At 40.1% G+C, this 18,544-nt stretch overlaps 1 protein-coding gene across 5 annotated transcripts in view; it reads right to left on the reverse strand.

Annotated features, from left to right (window-relative positions):
* Nucleotides 1-331: 331 nt before the first annotated feature.
* ARFGEF3 (ARFGEF family member 3) overlaps nucleotides 332-18,544 on the reverse strand; it is an 89,070-nt gene continuing 70,857 nt past the window's right edge. For 3 of the 5 annotated variants that reach the window (XM_030490146.1, XM_030490144.1, XM_030490148.1), the window contains 9 exons: nucleotides 16,605-16,733; nucleotides 15,894-16,070; nucleotides 15,209-15,323; nucleotides 14,475-14,577; nucleotides 13,719-13,850; nucleotides 12,057-12,187; nucleotides 10,469-10,477; nucleotides 7,395-8,625; nucleotides 332-6,647 (listed from right to left, as the gene is read on the reverse strand). In XM_030490146.1, the coding sequence (XP_030346006.1) occupies nucleotides 6,456-6,647; nucleotides 7,395-8,625; nucleotides 10,469-10,477; nucleotides 12,057-12,187; nucleotides 13,719-13,850; nucleotides 14,475-14,577; nucleotides 15,209-15,323; nucleotides 15,894-16,070; nucleotides 16,605-16,733 (2,219 nt within the window). In that variant the 3' untranslated portion in view covers nucleotides 332-6,455. The remainder of the gene's footprint in view (nucleotides 6,648-7,394; nucleotides 8,626-10,468; nucleotides 10,478-12,056; nucleotides 12,188-13,718; nucleotides 13,851-14,474; nucleotides 14,578-15,208; nucleotides 15,324-15,893; nucleotides 16,071-16,604; nucleotides 16,734-18,544) is intronic. The other 2 variants (XM_030490147.1, XM_030490145.1) reach the window with 1 other exon arrangement.

Consider the following 18,544-nt stretch of genomic DNA (forward strand, 5'->3'; position numbering starts at 1 on the left):
AAAAGTAGGTGCCTTTTCTGCCATGTTCGTGTGTTTGGTTTTGTTTGCTTGTTTTTTATTCCATCTCTAATAAAAGTGGTGTAGGGCATATGTGTTGAAGTGCTTAGATCTCAGCTAAAATCTAAAATGTTAGATTTCAGTGTTAAGATTTTGGTGTTTAGATGTCTCCCAACAAAACCCCCCAGCAGTTCAAAGCGGCTAAATTCCCCAGGTTGTTTGTAAAAACAGCACTCCCTGCTTGTACATACCAAGAATTTTGGGCCCTTTCTTAGTTCTGCTCCTTTGCTTCATCAGTAACTGTAAAAATAACTTTGTGTAGATAAAACCAAAGCAGAATTTATTTTGCATTTGCTTCTTTATTCTACAACACAAGCAACATAAATAGTTTATAATTTTTTTGTTTTAAAATATTTCCATTTCAGAATTCAGTCAGAATAAAATATACACAAAATACAATTTGCAAGCCAGCTGACAGAGACTGCCTGACCACTGGACACCCAAGGACCAAACAAAGCTAGCAGCACAACAGGACACGGTGGACATGGGATGTGGTTCTCTAAAGAAGAGCAGACAGGTAGAGGAAGGAAACGTGGATGAGACCGGGGAATTGCAGCTAAGTGTGAACTCAGTACAAGGTAAACCCAATGTAAGCACTTGCTTGACAAGGGAATTTACAGTCTCTCTTAAAAAGGATTAGTGGCTCCTCCTGAATATACAGCTAGAGATGGAGTCCTGGGAATCATGTTTTGTGGTAAAATGTTTCCTATGGCAGCCATCATCATGGAAATAAACTTTGAATTTTTAAATTTTCAAACAGGAAAGGCTTAGATCTTTGGCAGAATGGAGTGTCCACTCCCTTTGGCTTGCTTTCAGTTCTGGTTGGAGGGGCCCTGGACGTGTGTTTGCAGTCTCAAATGATGACAGAAAGGGGGGGAGGGAGAGAAAGTGGGGGGAACTGAAAGAAGATGCTCACTGCTGTCATTGCACTTTTCAATCTCTTGCTCCCATCGGCTCCAGCAAACAGCATGGAGCGTAGAGCTCTGTCACCACTGTGCTCTGCCCTTCCTGGCTGTTCTCCCTTTGGTATGGATTCCTGCTTTCCTCTGCAGAGCAGGGGGCGCAGGAGCCACTGCCTGCTTGTGGAGGTGATATTTGTCCCTTGCTTGAACCTGCGTACCTGTGCCTCTCCGCTAGCTCAGCTCTCTCATTTCATCTTGCTTTTTGTGGAAGCATGGCATTCCACTGCAGCCCAGGTGAACCAAACGCATGCCTAGGAGCTAGGGCCCTGGTGCTCCATGGTATTTAGATGAAATTTATGGAAATACATAACTACTTTTTGAAAAGTGGGATGTTGGGGTAGAAGGATTGAAATAGATCCTGTTGCCATGTTTCTTAACAAAAAATGCCTTTCATGAACGCAGTTCCCTGATTCAGTGTGGCAGTGGAGACTGTGCAAGCCTCAACTTGTGAACTTGCCAAAAATGAAGAGAATTTGAGTGATCTGGTCCCACAGGCAAGCTCATTATTGCATTAATCCAGGATCATACAGTGTAGCTCCACTGATAGCCACAGAATTAGAGCATTTCTTCTTCCCTCTGCTTTTAGTTTTTAGCTTGGAGACCTCTGAGCACTAAGTGAAAAGGTTGATGCATACTTACACCATGTGCTTTTTTATTTTTCTTTTTAATTAGCCAGCACCCCATGTTTGGCCAAAGCTGGTTTTTTAGTATGATACGATACAGTTAGTGTCACATATAAAGTATATGTTCTGAGGGTGATCAGTGGAAATGACAGAAAGAGGAGCTACAACTTCTTCCTTGCAGCTGTACAACTTCCTGGAGTCCCAGGCATGTTGCTGGTGAGGGCTGCCAAGAGACCCTTAGGTTTTACCCCTATAGAAGCCCTACTCAAAATAGGGAGGCTCAGTGAAGAGGGATCTTTAGCTGCCAGAGGCTGTTACCTACATTGCATAAAATCCAATGCTTGTGCTTCTGTGCTATGGTAACTTGGTCCTTTTATACTGAAAAAAGAAGAGAAACTTTATTTTTTTTTAATTGATGGTATTGCATTATTTCTTCAAACAATTGTGGAATGATCAGAAATTGGAAAAAACTAACTGTATTTTGTGTCATATGCCATGGTTAGCACTGTACATAGAGTACTTTAACTAGAGTAACAGGTAAGTAGCTTGCTTATGCATAATCGTAGCACAACCCCACAAAAGGACAAGGAAAGAAAGCACTTCACTTTTCTTGGTGAATTAAAAACAATTCATCACCGAGTAATGGCATTTCTAGAATGGATTGCTGAAGGTGAAAATAGCCAAAGCACATGCTTGATTTCTGAATAAGCTTTTACACAGATGAACTAGGAATAAATACATTGCTTTGGCTTGCTGTGGTCAGCTTCCTACATGTCAAAACTGGATCTGTGCAAAGGTGAAGGTTCTAGTTTTGGGGCGCTGGGATGCATGGGAAGATGTGCTGGTTCTTGTGGATTTTTCAAGCAGGAGGGTTATAGAGGACAGCAGCAGAGCGGGTGACATCAGGAACTGTACAGGACTTCCCCTTTCCTGAGAACTTGTGAACCCGTGTGTAGGGATTGAAGGATTCAAAGACTGGGTCCTGAGTATTATCCAGGTATGTAACTCACACTGATTCCAAGAGCTTAGGCACTCTGAGCGTGGGCCTCAGCTGCCAAGAGAAGTACAAAGTGCAGGCAGCACGCAGAGCTGGACCGCTCTACTTGGTAACTTGCTTGCCACTTGGTTTCATACTAATGCTGCACTGAGCTCTGCGGATGCTGAGATGTTACTATATCAAGTGCAGATGGACATTACATGTGGTAACACACGGTATTTAGAGGTGGGGGTTAGATCTTTGGCAGCTGAGGATTTGTCAGAGAATTTTACAGTAAGGTTTAGGTTTTAAACAAAACTTGAAGGTCACATTGAAAGGCAAAGTACCTTACAGGTACTTTGTCATAGGTGTAAACTTTGCTTGGCCTTGACATGAGCCAGCTACAGTTCAGAGGACATGATTTTTTTTATCTGTCATGAGGCAAAAGCCTGTGCTTGGAGTTTTACAAGGGAAGTTTTGCCCAGGTCTATGTAAATCTTTCCCTAGTAATTCTTTCTAGATGCTAAAATAAGTTGTTTATTCTCACATGAGTGTTTATCCCTAGGAGAGTATTAAACCTGTATCTTCATGTCTTAAAGACATGAAAGCGTGTTAACCAAGAGCTGGTGGTGGTAATTCTATGGCAGCTGAATGCTCAGAAAAGACTGCTGTGGGGAAGTTACCAGAACAACTGCATTCACCATTGCCACTGTGACACAAATATGGAGGGTGCATGATAAACATACTACAGATGTGGGTATTGCTCTGTAAATATGCCAAATGCTCAGAATATGAAAGTGGCTGGAGCTACAGGAATCTATGCATAGACACATCAGTTGTATCTGCATAGTCACACTACAGAATGAAGTGCAAAACACATGCAGTGGCCTGAGACCACATCAGTTAGGGTCAAACCTTGCTCCTGTTCTACAAGAAAAGTAGCACTTTCCTGATGACTACGCTGGTTTTTTCAGCTTTAAATATTTGCATGGGGATGAGATATTCCATGTGCATAAAGTTAGCTGATGCTGGCCAACAGCATCTTTCTCTGTTAGTGGCTGCCTGTAAGATTTTAAATGCGACGTTCTTGCCTCTGATGGCTGTGGGGGCGCTGAGGAGGGCAGTGTGAACTAGGCAAAGGCAGCAGAGGGGCAATTCTTAAGCAGTTCAGTTAAATAAAAATGTGGTCATTAACCAGAGAGAAGAGAAAGAGCAAGTTCAGGCTATAATACACAGACTGATTTTTTTTTAAGGCTCCAATGTTCTGATTGAACAGTCAAGTACGTGCTGATGTTAGCTCATGCATTCTGTTATGGGGCTATAAGTAAGGATTTGAATGGGTTATGTGAGAGAGACTTACACATGTAGAGACAAGGGCTACTTTGTGCTACTGACTGAGGTGCTTCCCCGCTCACAAGTGGAAAGCAGAAAAGCTGCAGTAGCATGGTACAGCTGGACATGACTGGTATTATCATTCCTAGAGTTTTTCTTGCTGTTTTACAGAAGGATTTTGTATTGCAACCACAACACAAAACCACAGTGGTTCCTAGATGTTAGGCCCTGTTCTGGAGTCTGGAGTGATTCCTTTGGTACTGCTATCAATTTTATTTCTCCAACATATTTTAGAGATTTATTTAGTTTTAGATTAGTACACCGAGGATCTGTATCCATTCAATGCATGTATAATGAAAACCAGCGGAGTTGGGTATTTTGCATAGTTTATTATTCTGATTTCTGTTGTTGCCTAATTAACGTACTGCTTTAAAAGCAGTTCTGTATAGATGGCCAATAAAAACGTCAACAAAATTATAACCAATTTCTTACTTTACCTGAAGATATGTAAGAAAAACATGGCAACAGAAATCTAACCATGCCACAACTGTCCCATGTAACAAGGACTAATTGTACCTTTCCCCAAGGACATACTGAAATTGTTGGGGGAAAATTGACAATTGATAAAATTGCTAAATTACTTATTTGTAAAGTCAATGTCGGTGGGAAGAAAGAGTTGGTTTTACAGAATTTTTATGTCCTTGAAACAATTTAGCAAAGGAAAGTTTTGAAAGAAAGAGAAACATTGTGACTGATGCTACAGAAAGTTAAGGGACAAATATTCCCTGCCCAAGTCTAGCAGGTGACAAATGGGAAGTGGGAAATGGAGGGAAAAGGCAGGAGGATAGTAGCAGACCCTTTGTAAACACATCAGTTTGGGTGACAACTCTTCAGTGGAGCCTCTTGGCTCCCTCTGTTTCTCTACCTTTAAGATGCTAAAAACAGATAGCTGTGCAAAATCCAGGCCTGATACAAGGAGATGCCATTTTGAAGATGGAGGGAGCAGGGACTGAAGCTGTATATTTAGTTGGTGTGCACATTTTAAAAGCCTTGGGACAACATCATTAAAGGGTCACCTAAGATTAAAATCAACTTATTTTCAACAAATTATTTTAATTTCTAATCAACAAATTATGTACTATGGGAGTACAAGATGGTATGTCCCAGAGGCTGTGACATAACTTGTGCAGCGAGGTAACCCTTTGCTGTTTCTAGTGTGAACAGTATCGCGCATGTATTTGATAACACAATAGTCAAGCCTTCCCCTTAATAATATCAGCAAATGGTAGTAGTCCCTATAGGAGTGCTGCATAGAGGGGAATGTACCTCCATGAGGATCTCTCCCCTTCAATTTACAGCAGCGGACAAGAAATGGGAGAGAAACAAGAAAAATACCTTCCTTTCAGACTATTTTCCATCTTGATTCAGCTCAATGTGGAGTGATAGGCTAAGTTTAACAAAGGTGATAATAGTCTTCCTGGCTACAGCAGCTTTATGTAAGCAAACATTTCCAGTTAGAAGCATACACTAACTTAGCTGCAGTGTTGCTTAAACCAGAACACTTTACTCTGTTAAGTTGAATGCTGGATGTTAGCACATGCTGGTATTTGCTCTGTGGTGTGTCATCTCTACCAGCTTCACAGGAAACAGCAAAACAAACTTCCCTGTTGCCGTTAGGGGGAACTAGACACGTGGAAAAATGATCAGCTGTTAAGTGTAGCTGAAGAGGCAGACTGAGTAGTATTGTAGAGAGGGCAGCTTTGATAGTGCCATTTATCTTCAAGCAACACTCCACAAGAGCAATGAAAGGATGAATAGTCTGTGCTTGGTTCACCAGTTTTAGACTTAGGATACTTTAATAGTCACTTATTAGCTACCCCGAATGTGACCAGGCTTCAAAGGCTGCGCTTGGAGCAAAATAAATTTCCACTTTCTCTAGTGAGTGAGGCATATTAGTAACTACAATTACTAGAATAACCTTCATTTGGCTTTCTTCTCTCATGCTAATTTCAGAAGGGAAAAAAGTTACCCTAAACAACTGTCAGCTTTTTACTTGTCCTACAGCCCCACCTTTTCCCTGCCTTCTATTTATTTCTTTTTCCAAAGTTACACAGGTTTACTGGCCTGGTTTCTCATCCAGATGAGAGTTGTGTTCACAGCTAAATGTGTGGAAGTTCTGCTTCAGTTTATTGTGGCTCCCACTGTTGCAAATTTGAATTAAAATGAAGTCTACTGAAATGTATCAGCCCCTTAGGTTACCAGCCTGATTTACTGGCAGTTTCTGGGTTCTGGGGCCATTTCAGACCATGCTGGACATACTCATGCTTTGCCTCCTTTGCTAGTGTGAGTGAGGGGGACACATTCTCAAGCAGATAGAAGATATACATTGACAAGCTCATTGTTACTTAATGTACCACCAACAAATAGGCAATTAATGAACCCCAAGTACTTCTTTGCTGTATACCTGTGATGTCTTCTTCCCTTTGCAGCAGAGCACAGCTAGGTTTAAATGATGATATCATAAACTCGTCCCACTCTTCCCAGCCATTCCCGTACTGCTTGGCGGACACGGATATCTGTCACGTGGCAGGTCAGCTGGCTGATACAGGGGAACACTGCTGGCTGCAGGGCTGTGAAAGTTTGGTCTGGCAGGGCTTGAATCTGGTTGAGAACTGTCAGCACCATGTTGGTCCATGCCTACAAACAAACAAATTGGATACAAAAAAAACACTCTTTAGAAGACCTTTCTAAATAGGTGAGCCCAATTGGTTGAGGCAGAAAATAAGGTATCTGGTGGTTGTGGCCTCATGAAGAGGACTACGTAACACCAGCATATTCATTTAATGTTTACTGTGTCTTCCTAATTCACATTCAGTACTGTAAATCATTGTTTGGTTTTGTATTGTAGGTATCATGCTCATCCTACATCACCTTTTATTTCATCCCACAGTGAACAAAGTTTGGTGCTTTCATGGATTTGCTCACGTGGACATGCAAGCAGCGAGTTTCTGTTTAGCAATGGAGCCTCCTATTTCTGCTGTGGAACTAGCAAAACCCCTTCTTAAGTACAAAAGCATTGTGACAAGCAGCATGACATTTTTCAAAAGCCTTAAGTGGGCTACAGCCCTTAGCAGTAAGCAATGGGTTCACCGTAGGCTGCTAGTTCTTAAGACTAAGTGCAGCTTTGGCCCCAGTCACAGAAGCACTCTTGAAAGCTGTGCTAGTGTATGCCTGATAACACTTCCCTGAAGACTGATTTTCTTTGGATAAAACAGAATCAGGTTTTTAGCAGTGCCAGCTTCTGAATATTCAGTCCTCATCATGATGGCTCCTCTTCATTAAACGTCTTCATTACTTAAAAATTACAATAATGAAAGTATAGAAAAAAATAGGTATCTTTTTAATTATTGCTATTATTGTTGGCACTCCACAGGCATATCCTACCTGTATCTGGGCCTCGGCATCCCTAACAGATATATTCAGGGAGCTGACTGTGGATCCTGAGCGTGGTCTCTTCTCTTGTCTCAGGATCTCTGGACCAGCACTGAATGAATGCCTCATTTGACCTTGATCTATAAGATGTTGTGGCCGCTGGAGTATGGGCGAATCTGGCCCTCTTGAACTGAGAAGTTCTCCTTTCTTTTCCACTTTGACCTCTTTGGTGAAGGATGTCATGGCCTGTTGCTGCTTTCTTTTCTTGTATTCTGTCATGAGCTTGGAGATAGTTTTGTCAGCGGCTATAGTATAGATCTTGTTGCCAGCACTCTCCCACCATTCTTTTTTCCTGGTTTGCTCTTTTTTCTCTGGTTTAGGACTTAGGGGTGGGGGTAGCAGCAGTATTTCTCCACTCCCTCCTCGGGGTGTCAGGCTGTCTCCCAGCTGATCCCTGATTTGACTCCGGTCATCTTCCGATGGTGTGTCCTTCCCAGATTGCCCTCCAGTTGACGGGGTGGAGGTTTCTGAGTGAAAGGATGGTAAAATGAAGAAAGGGTCACCTTTGAATGCTGGCGGCTCCTCTACATTATTCTCCAGGTCCAAATGCATCTGGATATAGTTGTTGCACAGTTCCATGCAGAGCTTATGAAGCCGCTTGATAAGCCATCCCCAGTCTGCATTGCTGACAGGCTGTACGCTCAGAGATGGTATTCGAGCCCTCCACTGTCTCTTCTCCTTCCCTCGTGGGGGACTGACCTGGGCAGTTTCTTCAAAAATGTCTTCATCTTCTGATGAACACTGCTGTGATGAGTCTGTGCTTCTCTCGTCATCTTCAAACAGGATCTTTTTCACTTGCTCTGCAGTGATGTTCTCCTGGTTTGTCAGGATTGCACAAATCAAAGCATGGAAGTAGATGTTGAAGCTCATTGCTGACTGGCGATACAAGTTGGCAGCTCCACTAATGCCAGAAACCTTTTTCAGCAAACACTTCAGTCCAGGTCTGGTGTCAAACTCTCTGGCTGTTCTATAGGAGTCCAGCAGTAAGTCAAAGATGACAGCCAGGTTTTGCATGGAGATGTACCTGAGAAAACCAGCCAACTTGTTTTCTGGTACTTGTATTGTCATTTTCTCCTCCAAGTTAGAAGGGCCTTTCACAAATTCTTCCAGTAAGATGTCATATAAATTCTGGAGCAATACTTGGTGGGACAGCAAACTCACCACTATCGTCCTGAAAGGAATACTTGGTAAACCAAGCATGGGAAGGAAAAAACATGAAATTAAAATGGTGCATTGTGCTTTTACAGGAATACTTCATGGTTTGGAATCTAACGGGAAAGGCCGAATTTTTACAGCTTTGTTACAAAAAAGTGGAGGAAGATAAAGGTGTCTTTCAGTTATTCTTTCAAATACTGTCCTAGAAAGGAAGACGCTTATCCTGGTTAAGAAAAATAACTGTCTATAGCAAGCATGCTAATGGCACTTGTCACAGAGATGGTATAAAAACAAAGCTCTATTATAATTCTTGTGCTTTTCTCCAGAGATGTCCAACTGAGGGAATAAATATTCTGCGTTTCAATTTCATGGCAGCTGCAAGTTCTTTCAACATTTTAGCCTGCTATAACTCAGGAATTTGTTAACAAAGTTATTCCTCCATTGGCATTTCAGCCAATCTTAACTTTGCCATGACAAATGGAGGCCGAAACTAGTTTAACACTTGGTTTCCGTTTCCATTAATGCCAGGAGTACTACTTAAAAATAAAACACAAAGAACCAACCAACCAACAAAACAACATCTACAGAAACATCAGCAGTGCAATGGAGCATGCAAAAAAGGTTAAGTCTTGCTCAAGGCACATTTCACTGTTTGCTCTTAAGACTTCAACTTGAACACTGAGAGCCTAGCATCGAAATACCTATTCCTAACCCTGTCTCTCACATATAGTCCTGGGTGATTCTTAGCTGTGCTCCTGTTAGAGATGCTGTGAGTTGTTCTAGATCTCACTGATTTTTGAATTGAAGCCAAGAATGGCAAATTCCTCTCACCAAAGTTTTCAGGCCATTCACCAGTAAATAACATTGAAAGGCTTACAGGCAAGAGGGCTAAGAAGAAAAGAGGGACAGGATTGTTGTTGTTTGGTATCTCATGGATTTAAAATTATAAACTATCTTAAAGGTTATGAAACCTATCTTAAGGCATTTGAGAAAGAGCCTTTGAGTAAGATTACAGTGGCGATGTTTTAAATGGAGCTGACACTGTGTTACACATAGTAATACTTGTTTTGATTTAGGGAACTATGATGGGTGACATTTTAATTAGCACTGCTATCAAGTGATAAAAATTTTTCAGTTTGCTTGCAATACTGAAGTTTTAGGTCTAAGTCCAAGTAAATTCACGTAACATGAGATGTTCAGTTGTAGATCTTTAATTTTTTTGTTGCAAAAATTATTCTACTTTCATTAAACAACTTTCAAAAGTGTTTCAAAAATGCAAAACCAAAAAGTCTCTATTTTAATTTTTATTTTTATTGTTTTTGAGAAATCATAGCAAAACTAAGTTTAGAGAATGCAACATTAAAAAAAACCAAGTTCAGACAAAACTGTGCTGCTTGCCTTGATTTACCTGTGCCAGTTTGCTTACCATGACACAGCTGTCACTGCTGATACATTAGTAAAATGTAGTAGTCTTATTATCTGACAGTGCTAAAATCTTGATGATTAATATATACATTGGAGCTTTTTATGGGGAAGTTGTTTTCTGCTGTAAAAATCATTAGAGACTCTGAGTCAGAAAAGCTCTTAAGAGCATATATAAAGTTAAATGAGTGCTTGCATTGATTTCAAGAGACTAATCCTGTTCCAAAAGCAGGATCAGAATAAAGGAGATCTGATTTCCTTGTAAAAGCCAAAAAGGCAATTTACAAGGACAGTTTGAAGTCCTGCTCAATTCCAAAAGAAACTAGTACAGAACTATAGGTGAAAACACACAATGCCAAAGCTGGTTAAGGATAGGATTTTCTTATTCTGCCCAAAGTTTCAAACTGAAATATATTATTACTTTTTAGGAAGAAGAAAAGCTCCCTTACCCCAGCTTCCTGCGAAACGATGCAGCATTAAGGAAACAAAAGCAAAAAGGGAGAAGAGAAACCCCGCTAAGGTTAAAGTAAAACTTTTGAGAGGCCACAGTTATTAGCATGCAAGACTGGCATATTACTGCACTGCTGTAGCAAATAATATGAAAAACAGTGGCACAGTCAACTTTTGAGCTCTGTTTTGGTGAAAAATGAGCATTGCTGGGGTAACATTTGCCTATTGGCATATACACTTTTTGCAGTTGTTTAGACAAAGCACAGTGTGAGAGCATTCAGAGTTTGTATTAATTGCAAGCTTGCTTTATTTATTTGTTTAAAGAGAAGCAAGACCTATGCTACCTTTACAAACACAGCCTCTTAGATTTGCATGGCCTTATGTGGCATGAGAGGGGTGTACTCCAGTCTTGCTTTGCATCATTATAACAAGAAGAATGATCTGCAAACCTTTGGATAAAGCAGATATTTTCCTGCCGCAAGGGAAGGGTTTAGACTGTGATCTCAACCTTTCTTTGTGCAGGGCCTTGTCCTCTGAAGGTGAGGCAACAGAGCACCTGCTCTTGGGGGAAACTTCTATACAGCTGTGTGAGAATACAGACATCTTGCATGGTCTTTCTTTCTGTCCACCACATTCTGGCTCTTGTTGCAAGCAATAGTTTAGTTTTGAATGAGAATGCCTGAAGTGGTACAGAAGCAGGTTTGGTATCTAGTAAAAGACAATTTCATGCCATGTATTACATACCTTGCAATACAAACACAAACCCTGAATGCAGAATTCTAATTCTTGTCCCTGTTGAAGTTACAGAAGTTGTTTAAACAACTGAGTGCAAGCAAAAAGAAATATTCTTTGACAGGATCAGATTGTCATGCAAATGCATGAGTTTCTGAGGTGGTTATATATAGAAGGACTTCCACAAAAATAAAGAGCCAAGCAAAACCAATGTTCCCTAGATCAATATGTTGACAGTTTTGCAGCTTTGGATGTGGTTTCTTCAATTTATACTTCTCCAGTTTATTCATTAACATTTTCTACCTTCTTCATCCACTAATACTGACTTTAAAAGATCATTAGAGCAGACATTATTTCATTTGCTAGGTATCATTACAAATATAACAGTACTTCCAATGCTTTCTTCAAACAGAAATTTTTAACTCTCCTTCTTAAAGAAGAGAATCTCAATATTGGAAAGATTTTCCTAGTGTTTCCTATGAGAATTCTTTTCTTAATTTAACCTGCATTTCCTCTACTTGAAGGCTTTGTGTGACCTTATGTATCCTTCAGGTATTTGTAACCTACCAATTTTTACTATCTGTTAGAAGCATTTTCCTTATTTAGGTTTCTAAGGGCAACATTATAGACCCTGACACAAGCTCATCTATAACTATAACAGCTCTTGCACCAGTATATGATCACGGGAACATTTGGAGTAGTAACCTATTGTCTCCTTTCTCACAAAACCTAATTTTTATTTGTTTGGTGCATTTAATTTTTTGATGAGACCTATGGAGAGGCTCTGTTCACATCTCTGCCAGTTTTTTTATCTTGCTTTTAGTGACACAGCATTTTCCTAATAAGATATTTTACCTTCTCTGGGTATGCCCATTTGGTTTCTTATCTGGTGGCAGGTCAATGATGAGCACGCACGACTGGGCATGTTCAAACCCTTCCTTGTTGCTAGGGGTCTTTGGGGAGCACTGAGTCTCCAGCATGAAGACCTAGAAAACAACAAGTTACCTAAAACAAACAGTTTAGCATTTGCACTGGGTTCTTGAGGGAGGAGGGCTGAGAATAGGATTGCCTGCATTGTGAAAGATCTGTTATGATAACTTATTTTACAATGATGGAGAAAATGCAAGGTATCACTCCAGCAGACCTTACGTGGAGCATGCTGCTTTGGTAAAACAGCCTCAGAGCCTACCTCCAGACACCCAGCAGAGCACAGGGCAAAAGACAGACATCTTTTTCTCTCTACTTCTATAAGGCATAATACCAAATGCTAAAACAAGCTTTCTGCTGTCTGTATGCTACTATGAGAAAATACCATGTATAGTGGAGACAAGGACCTGTTTGCATAGTTAGCCTGTTGTACCTAGAAGGATTGGTTGGAAGGCTTATTTTCAGCTGTGGAGATAAAACAGACACCCAGCTTGCAATTCTTTGGGTGCGAAATGGGAAAAAAACCCTCTCAGTTGCTGCAGCTTTGTTTTGTAGCTTAGTAGTTGTGTCAAATCCTCACTGAGAAGGCCTAAGGGACTGCCACTGATAGTGTCTACAAGAAAAGCATATATGCGACATTCCCTGCTTTCTTGAGTTCTGCATCTTTAAAACTTAAAACATTTTTTCCATTCAAACAAAAGTCTGTCACTGCCACATTATTACGGGCTCACAAATCCTGGTCTGTGTGTCTCAGATTTTCAAGCAGCATCAGGATATGATTAGTCAAGTCAGAAATTGACACCTAACAGCTGTTGGCTCTTTTAATTCAGCTGCTTTCCCATGCTGAAACTGTCATACAATGTTCACAGTTTTATGGTACCCTGCAGGTCATTAGGTTCAGTCTGCTGTATTTCAAGAAACTTGTTTCATATTACCATGTTCATAAAATGAACAACCTCCACTGTAGTTAAAAGGACCTGAGAAGGTTGTCTCCAAGCTTGCTCTGCTGATTAGGAGTTAGTGGTGAGTGTTAAACCACTTGTTAAATGTCAGCATTATCCTCTAGTTCTCAGAAACTCTCTTTGTTCTCCGCAATCTATACCAGAGATTTATAGAGGCAATTCCTCTTCAAACTCTCCTCTGATAGTTTAAACAAATATTGTTTTTCTAGTTTCATATCACAGTGTCTGTTCTAGTGCACTTGTTGTCCTTTGAATTTATCATTCTTTAACAGAGTAATCAGAAATGTATATGACATTCTAGATGAGGATTCATAGTGAAACTACTATTTCCCTTTCTCTATCAGGAACGTTTCCACTGATGTATGCTGGTTCCTGATTTTAAAACCACATTACACAATAGGGTCATTGTAAGTTCTCCTCAGGTACCTAGGCATCTTTCCCCACCCTAGGCATTCCTAATTCCGACTTACTTTTTCTCAGTACTACTGTTAGACAAATAAATATTAGGTGATGAGGAAGTCTTTGCCCGTAGGGTTTGTGAGGAAGATGGTTGTAAAGATGTACTTTCATAAAGAAAAGCCCCAAGTTTAAAAGATTTTTCAACTTCCCCTGAAACATCAGTCAGTACCTGTTGTGCCATGGCTCTGATTCTCCAGTATTCAGCTTCAGCACTTGGCGAGAGGGAAGGGGCTGCCACCTTCACTTCACAGGCGTCTCCACTAAAGCTTTCAGAACCACTGTGGAAATAGCCCAACAGGTTCTATAGAGAGACACAACATCAGACTTTCACTGTGAGTTAAACAAAGTCAGTGGCTGCAGCATTATCCAGTCTCTGTGTGTGTCATACAAGATTCAGAGCGATCTATCCCATTACCATCAGCAGGTCACCTGTTCCTTAGCATTCGATGTATCTGATGTAAAGGCAATACAGCTTCTTATGTGATCCAGCCTGTGGTGACTTGACAGGATTTTTTGTTTACAAGAAAGACAGTGAGTTGAGACATAACTTATATGGAGAATGCAGCTACTGGATCAAGTAAGCAACTTTTGTCTTCTGTCTAGTTTTAGCCAGTCCAGAGGAAGAAATGGATCAAATGGTAAGTTTTCACCTTCTGATTTCATACTGGCAAGGAAACTTAAAATCAATGTGGACTATTTGCAACTAGTGTTGTCTGTACATGTTTAGAAAAACTGATTACAATCTCCATTGTTGATACAACACCTTTCATTGTGAATTGACAAAATTACAGAAGCTACCTCATAATCCTTATGTTTCTTTTCCTGGCTTTATACCAAAATTTTTTTCTGAAGAAGAAAAAGCAACCTGTCCAAAGTTAGTGACTGGTGTGGTTATGTTTTGACTGCAGAAAAAAAGGCAGTTTACCTTTACTGGCTCCAGAGTGGCAGAGAATGCATCTTGCAAGGCACAACATGCAAGCCTCCACATCTCTTCAGTAAAAACAGGCCCTGCTGTCACTAACACATACCTGCAAGGATACGAGAAAACACTACCATGTTCAAGAAAGAGCTAGACAATTCTTACTTGTAATGGGAGAAGGTTGAAAACAGCACAAAAGGCTTACTTGGTAACTAGCTAATGATATTCAACTTCCCCAGTTGTTACTCTGACCTATTTTTGTAATTACACTGTCGTTTTGAGGGTATTTTTTCCTTTGCTTTTCCTCTTTAAGTAGTCATCTTGCCAGTATAAGAACTGCACATTGTGTAACTATATAATGCAGTGCTTATTTTGATTATGACTGTAAGAACCTGGAGGCTGTGAAAGCTATTAATTACCTCTAAAGACCTGTGAATTCCAACAGAAAGACCCTTGATTATTTTTCCTAGGGATTAATTATTGACTAACTTCATATATGTAATGTACAAGTGCTTTTTATGGGAATCATACACATAGTAATGCCTAAAATCACAGGTTCTGAAGCAGACTGAAAACAGCAAGAAAAGGTTAGTAAGTCTAAAATTTATTATTCAAATAACAAGAGGTAGCTGTATTGTAGACTTCTTTTGAGATGTTAGACAACTTAGCCTATGAGTTCTTCAAATATATAAAGAAATCCTGTTTTGAATATGCTAACAGAGTGAACAGACTGTGTGTACCTGATACAAGAGCAGCCAACTCTGGAAATAATTTCTGTTGGTTCTGCTACACAGGCTACCAGCAACTTGAAAAGATCTTTCAGCATAGTATTAATCATATTTTCATAACCGATATCTACAAGGAAAAGATATAGACTGGTTTTAATATCATTGCCTTTTCATTATAATTTAACAGTCTTGCTATACTTATTGCTATTCAGAGACTTTGCAAACCCGAATTCTTTTTATGCAGCTATCACTAGAGTTCTATTTTGAACTATGCATCACATCAAACTGAAATAAGAACAATCCTTTTGATATTAGCATTATAAAATGTCTGGACTTAAGTGGTACTGGAGAAATTCAGTTAGAGCCTGTTTCTAATATTCTAGTTCTTTCTGATCAAAGTCTTAGAATCTTCTTTTGGAAAGTATGATGTAGACCGTGATGACTTAATTTTGAAGATAGCCCAGCTCTGAGCAGGAAGCTGGACTAAATAACTTCCATAGGTCCCTTACAAGTTTGGTTTTTTTCCCCCATAATTCTAAACCCTATAAAGAAATTAAACCCCCCAACCCAAACAAACAGAAATTTTCAACCCTCCTCCTCTTATTTTATGCTTAAGCAACCAAAAAGCAATGAAACCATCTCCCCAGGTAACATCCCACTGATGTCTATCAGGAGATGTGACAGTACAATGACATACCTGAGTGGATGAAATTTTGAATGTGTTCCACTACAAGTTCACAGGAAAGGCCAATGGCATGCTTGAAATTAGCAGATGCCACATCCCAGTAAGAATGGTCACCATGGCTGCGATGGAGCCAAAGAGACATCGTGGGAAGAAGAAGATGTACAACTGCATAAATGCCAAATCCTGGTCCTTAAAATAAACATAATGGTAGTTGTATATTTTTTGCTTACAAAGGCTATATACAGAGTAAATTTGCTAAGTTATTCTAAGCTTGAGGCCAAGGGTGATGCTAAAGAAAGAAGGTTCTGAAACTTCTTTCATGGGATGAGAGGGGTAAGCTGTTTTGAATCTAGTGAGGTAGTATATGAACACTTCGCCAACTGTTTACCTGCTGTCTTTCCTAGCGGGTCTACAGGACTATATAATGTTCTTTTTATATTTACTGGACACCAGACAGACATTTTGTGTGGCTAGGACATTGATAGAGTACTCCACCTCTTTATTTGGGCAACAGAGTATGTTTAACATACTCTTACAAGACGCCTTTTGTCAACATAGAACAATGCACTAACTGGATCACGCTCTAAGAAAATCCCTTTCCGCTTGAGAATGTCTCTGTGCAGCTCCAGCATGAGTAACACACCTTTACAGAATTGGTTTAGGATTCTAAGAGGTTTGGGTAAGGGCTCTACTGGCTCGTATTTAATCAAGCTCTTTCATTACCAGGTGTTTTGGCAACATCTCTCAGCAATTCAAAGAGCAGATCCAGAGTAGGAGGCTGGTGCTGACGGGGACAGTTGGATATGGCAGTTGTTAATTCTTCTAGAAGAATAATCCAGACATTGATAAGGCCTACAAGTAAGGAGACAAAGATTAAAAACCATGAGTGAGATACTGCATTGACCACAGGTGGAACTTGCCCTCAGACAGTGATGAAGGCTAAGAAATTAATTAACTTAAAGACCACAGGTTCTTGCCTGTTCACTGTTGCTGTGTAATGGTTGTGCACAATAGCAATTCTGAAATGAGTGCCTCCTTTTCCTTCCCCTTTTATTAAGTTTGTGTTTGTTTTGTTCCATCCTTCCTCCTCCACATATACCTTGTTCTGGTTGTCTTTCTCAGTTTACTAATCCCGCTAGTCCAGCCTCCTTAACCTTGGGTGGGGTTTTTTAATTTTTTCATTTTTAATGGGAGGTTTTACACATCTCACGAGCATTGCAAATGCTGCCCAGAATGGATTGTACTCATTTAGGTTATGCTTTTGCGTCAGGATCCAAGGTGACTAGCCATAATTGTACTGGCTTTGTTTGGTACCCAGAATTGAACAGTAATAAAGCCTCATGAAGTATCATCAAGCTGCCTCACATGTCATGTTTAGATGTTAAGAGGTCACAGACAGAAGTCTATTAAATGTGGATATGGCACAGTTGGACAACTATCAAAGAGCAGTTAGGCTACAGGTAGCACTGTGAGTTCATATCTACATTAGCAAACATCTGTCCCCTAAAAGATTTTCAATTAAAAAAAAGGATTTTACTTTGGTTCACTAACAAGCCCACCTTCTCTGCCACTGGTAGCCATGCTGAAGCAGTTCCAGAGAAGGGCAACGAAGCTGATGAAGGGCCTAGAGCACAAGTCTTATGAGGAGAAGCTGAGGTAACCGGGGTTGTTTGCCTGAAGAAGGCTGAGGGGGGACCTTATCACTCTCTACAGCTACCTGAAAGGATGTTGTAGCAAGGTGGGTGCCAGTCCCACCCCAAACAAAACCAAACACAGAAAAAGGAAAGTAAAAGTGTGCGGGGTTTTTTTTTTTCGTTTTTCTTTTTTTGGTTTTTTTTGGTGGTTTTTTTTTGTTTTTTTTTTTTTTGTGTTTTGTTTTTTTTTTTTAATTAGGACTTGTGGTTTACTTTTTTTTCCAGAGAGCAGCTTTTGTCTCCTTTATCCAAGGTAGCAGTGGAACAGGACAATCCATGTTATGGAAGAGCCTAGATAAAAGTAGGTACCAAGAGTCATTCTGGTGAAGTATGTGAATGAAAGGCACTGGAGTCAGCCTGCTTTCTGCCTGGTTGGAGTTGCCTCTTCATAGGGACAGCCAGGTCAGAATGCCTCAGTAGTTCAGATATTCAAAAGTGACTGTACTGCTTCAAAGTGCCATCATGAGTCCAGAAGCAGTAAAGCTGTATTCCTCCACTGATTGGCTCCACACAGATCTAGTTCATCAAACACCTGATTAATCTACAACTCATACAACCACACGAATGACCAGGATACAAATGCTGCTCGTGTTTTTGAAGGTCATAGCGCTTTTTATGGACTTCAGAAATACACCATTTATTTCAATAGACCACAAGACAGAAGTTTGGAAACATATTTAAATGTACTCTTTTTCTTTCTAAACTCTAACTCAACACTGCTATTTTTTCTCGTTAAGGCAAGCCTGCCAATACCAGCTTTAAAAGGTTTTCACTCCTTTACTTCAGCTGTGGTCTAGAAAGTGGTTTTGTATTAGCTCTCAGAAATCAATACTGGTTGTATGATGGATATCAGAGCAATTAAAATATTAATTAAAATTGTCCTAAGAGAGAGGTTTTATTTTTCTGATACATGAGCTGTATCTTTTAACGTAAAGAAGGTGACATGACCTGAACTTCCAAGCTCTGTGT

This window comes from Strigops habroptila, chromosome 6, assembly GCF_004027225.2.
Source record: "Strigops habroptila isolate Jane chromosome 6, bStrHab1.2.pri, whole genome shotgun sequence".
Classification (NCBI taxonomy): Eukaryota; Metazoa; Chordata; class Aves; order Psittaciformes; family Psittacidae; genus Strigops; species Strigops habroptila.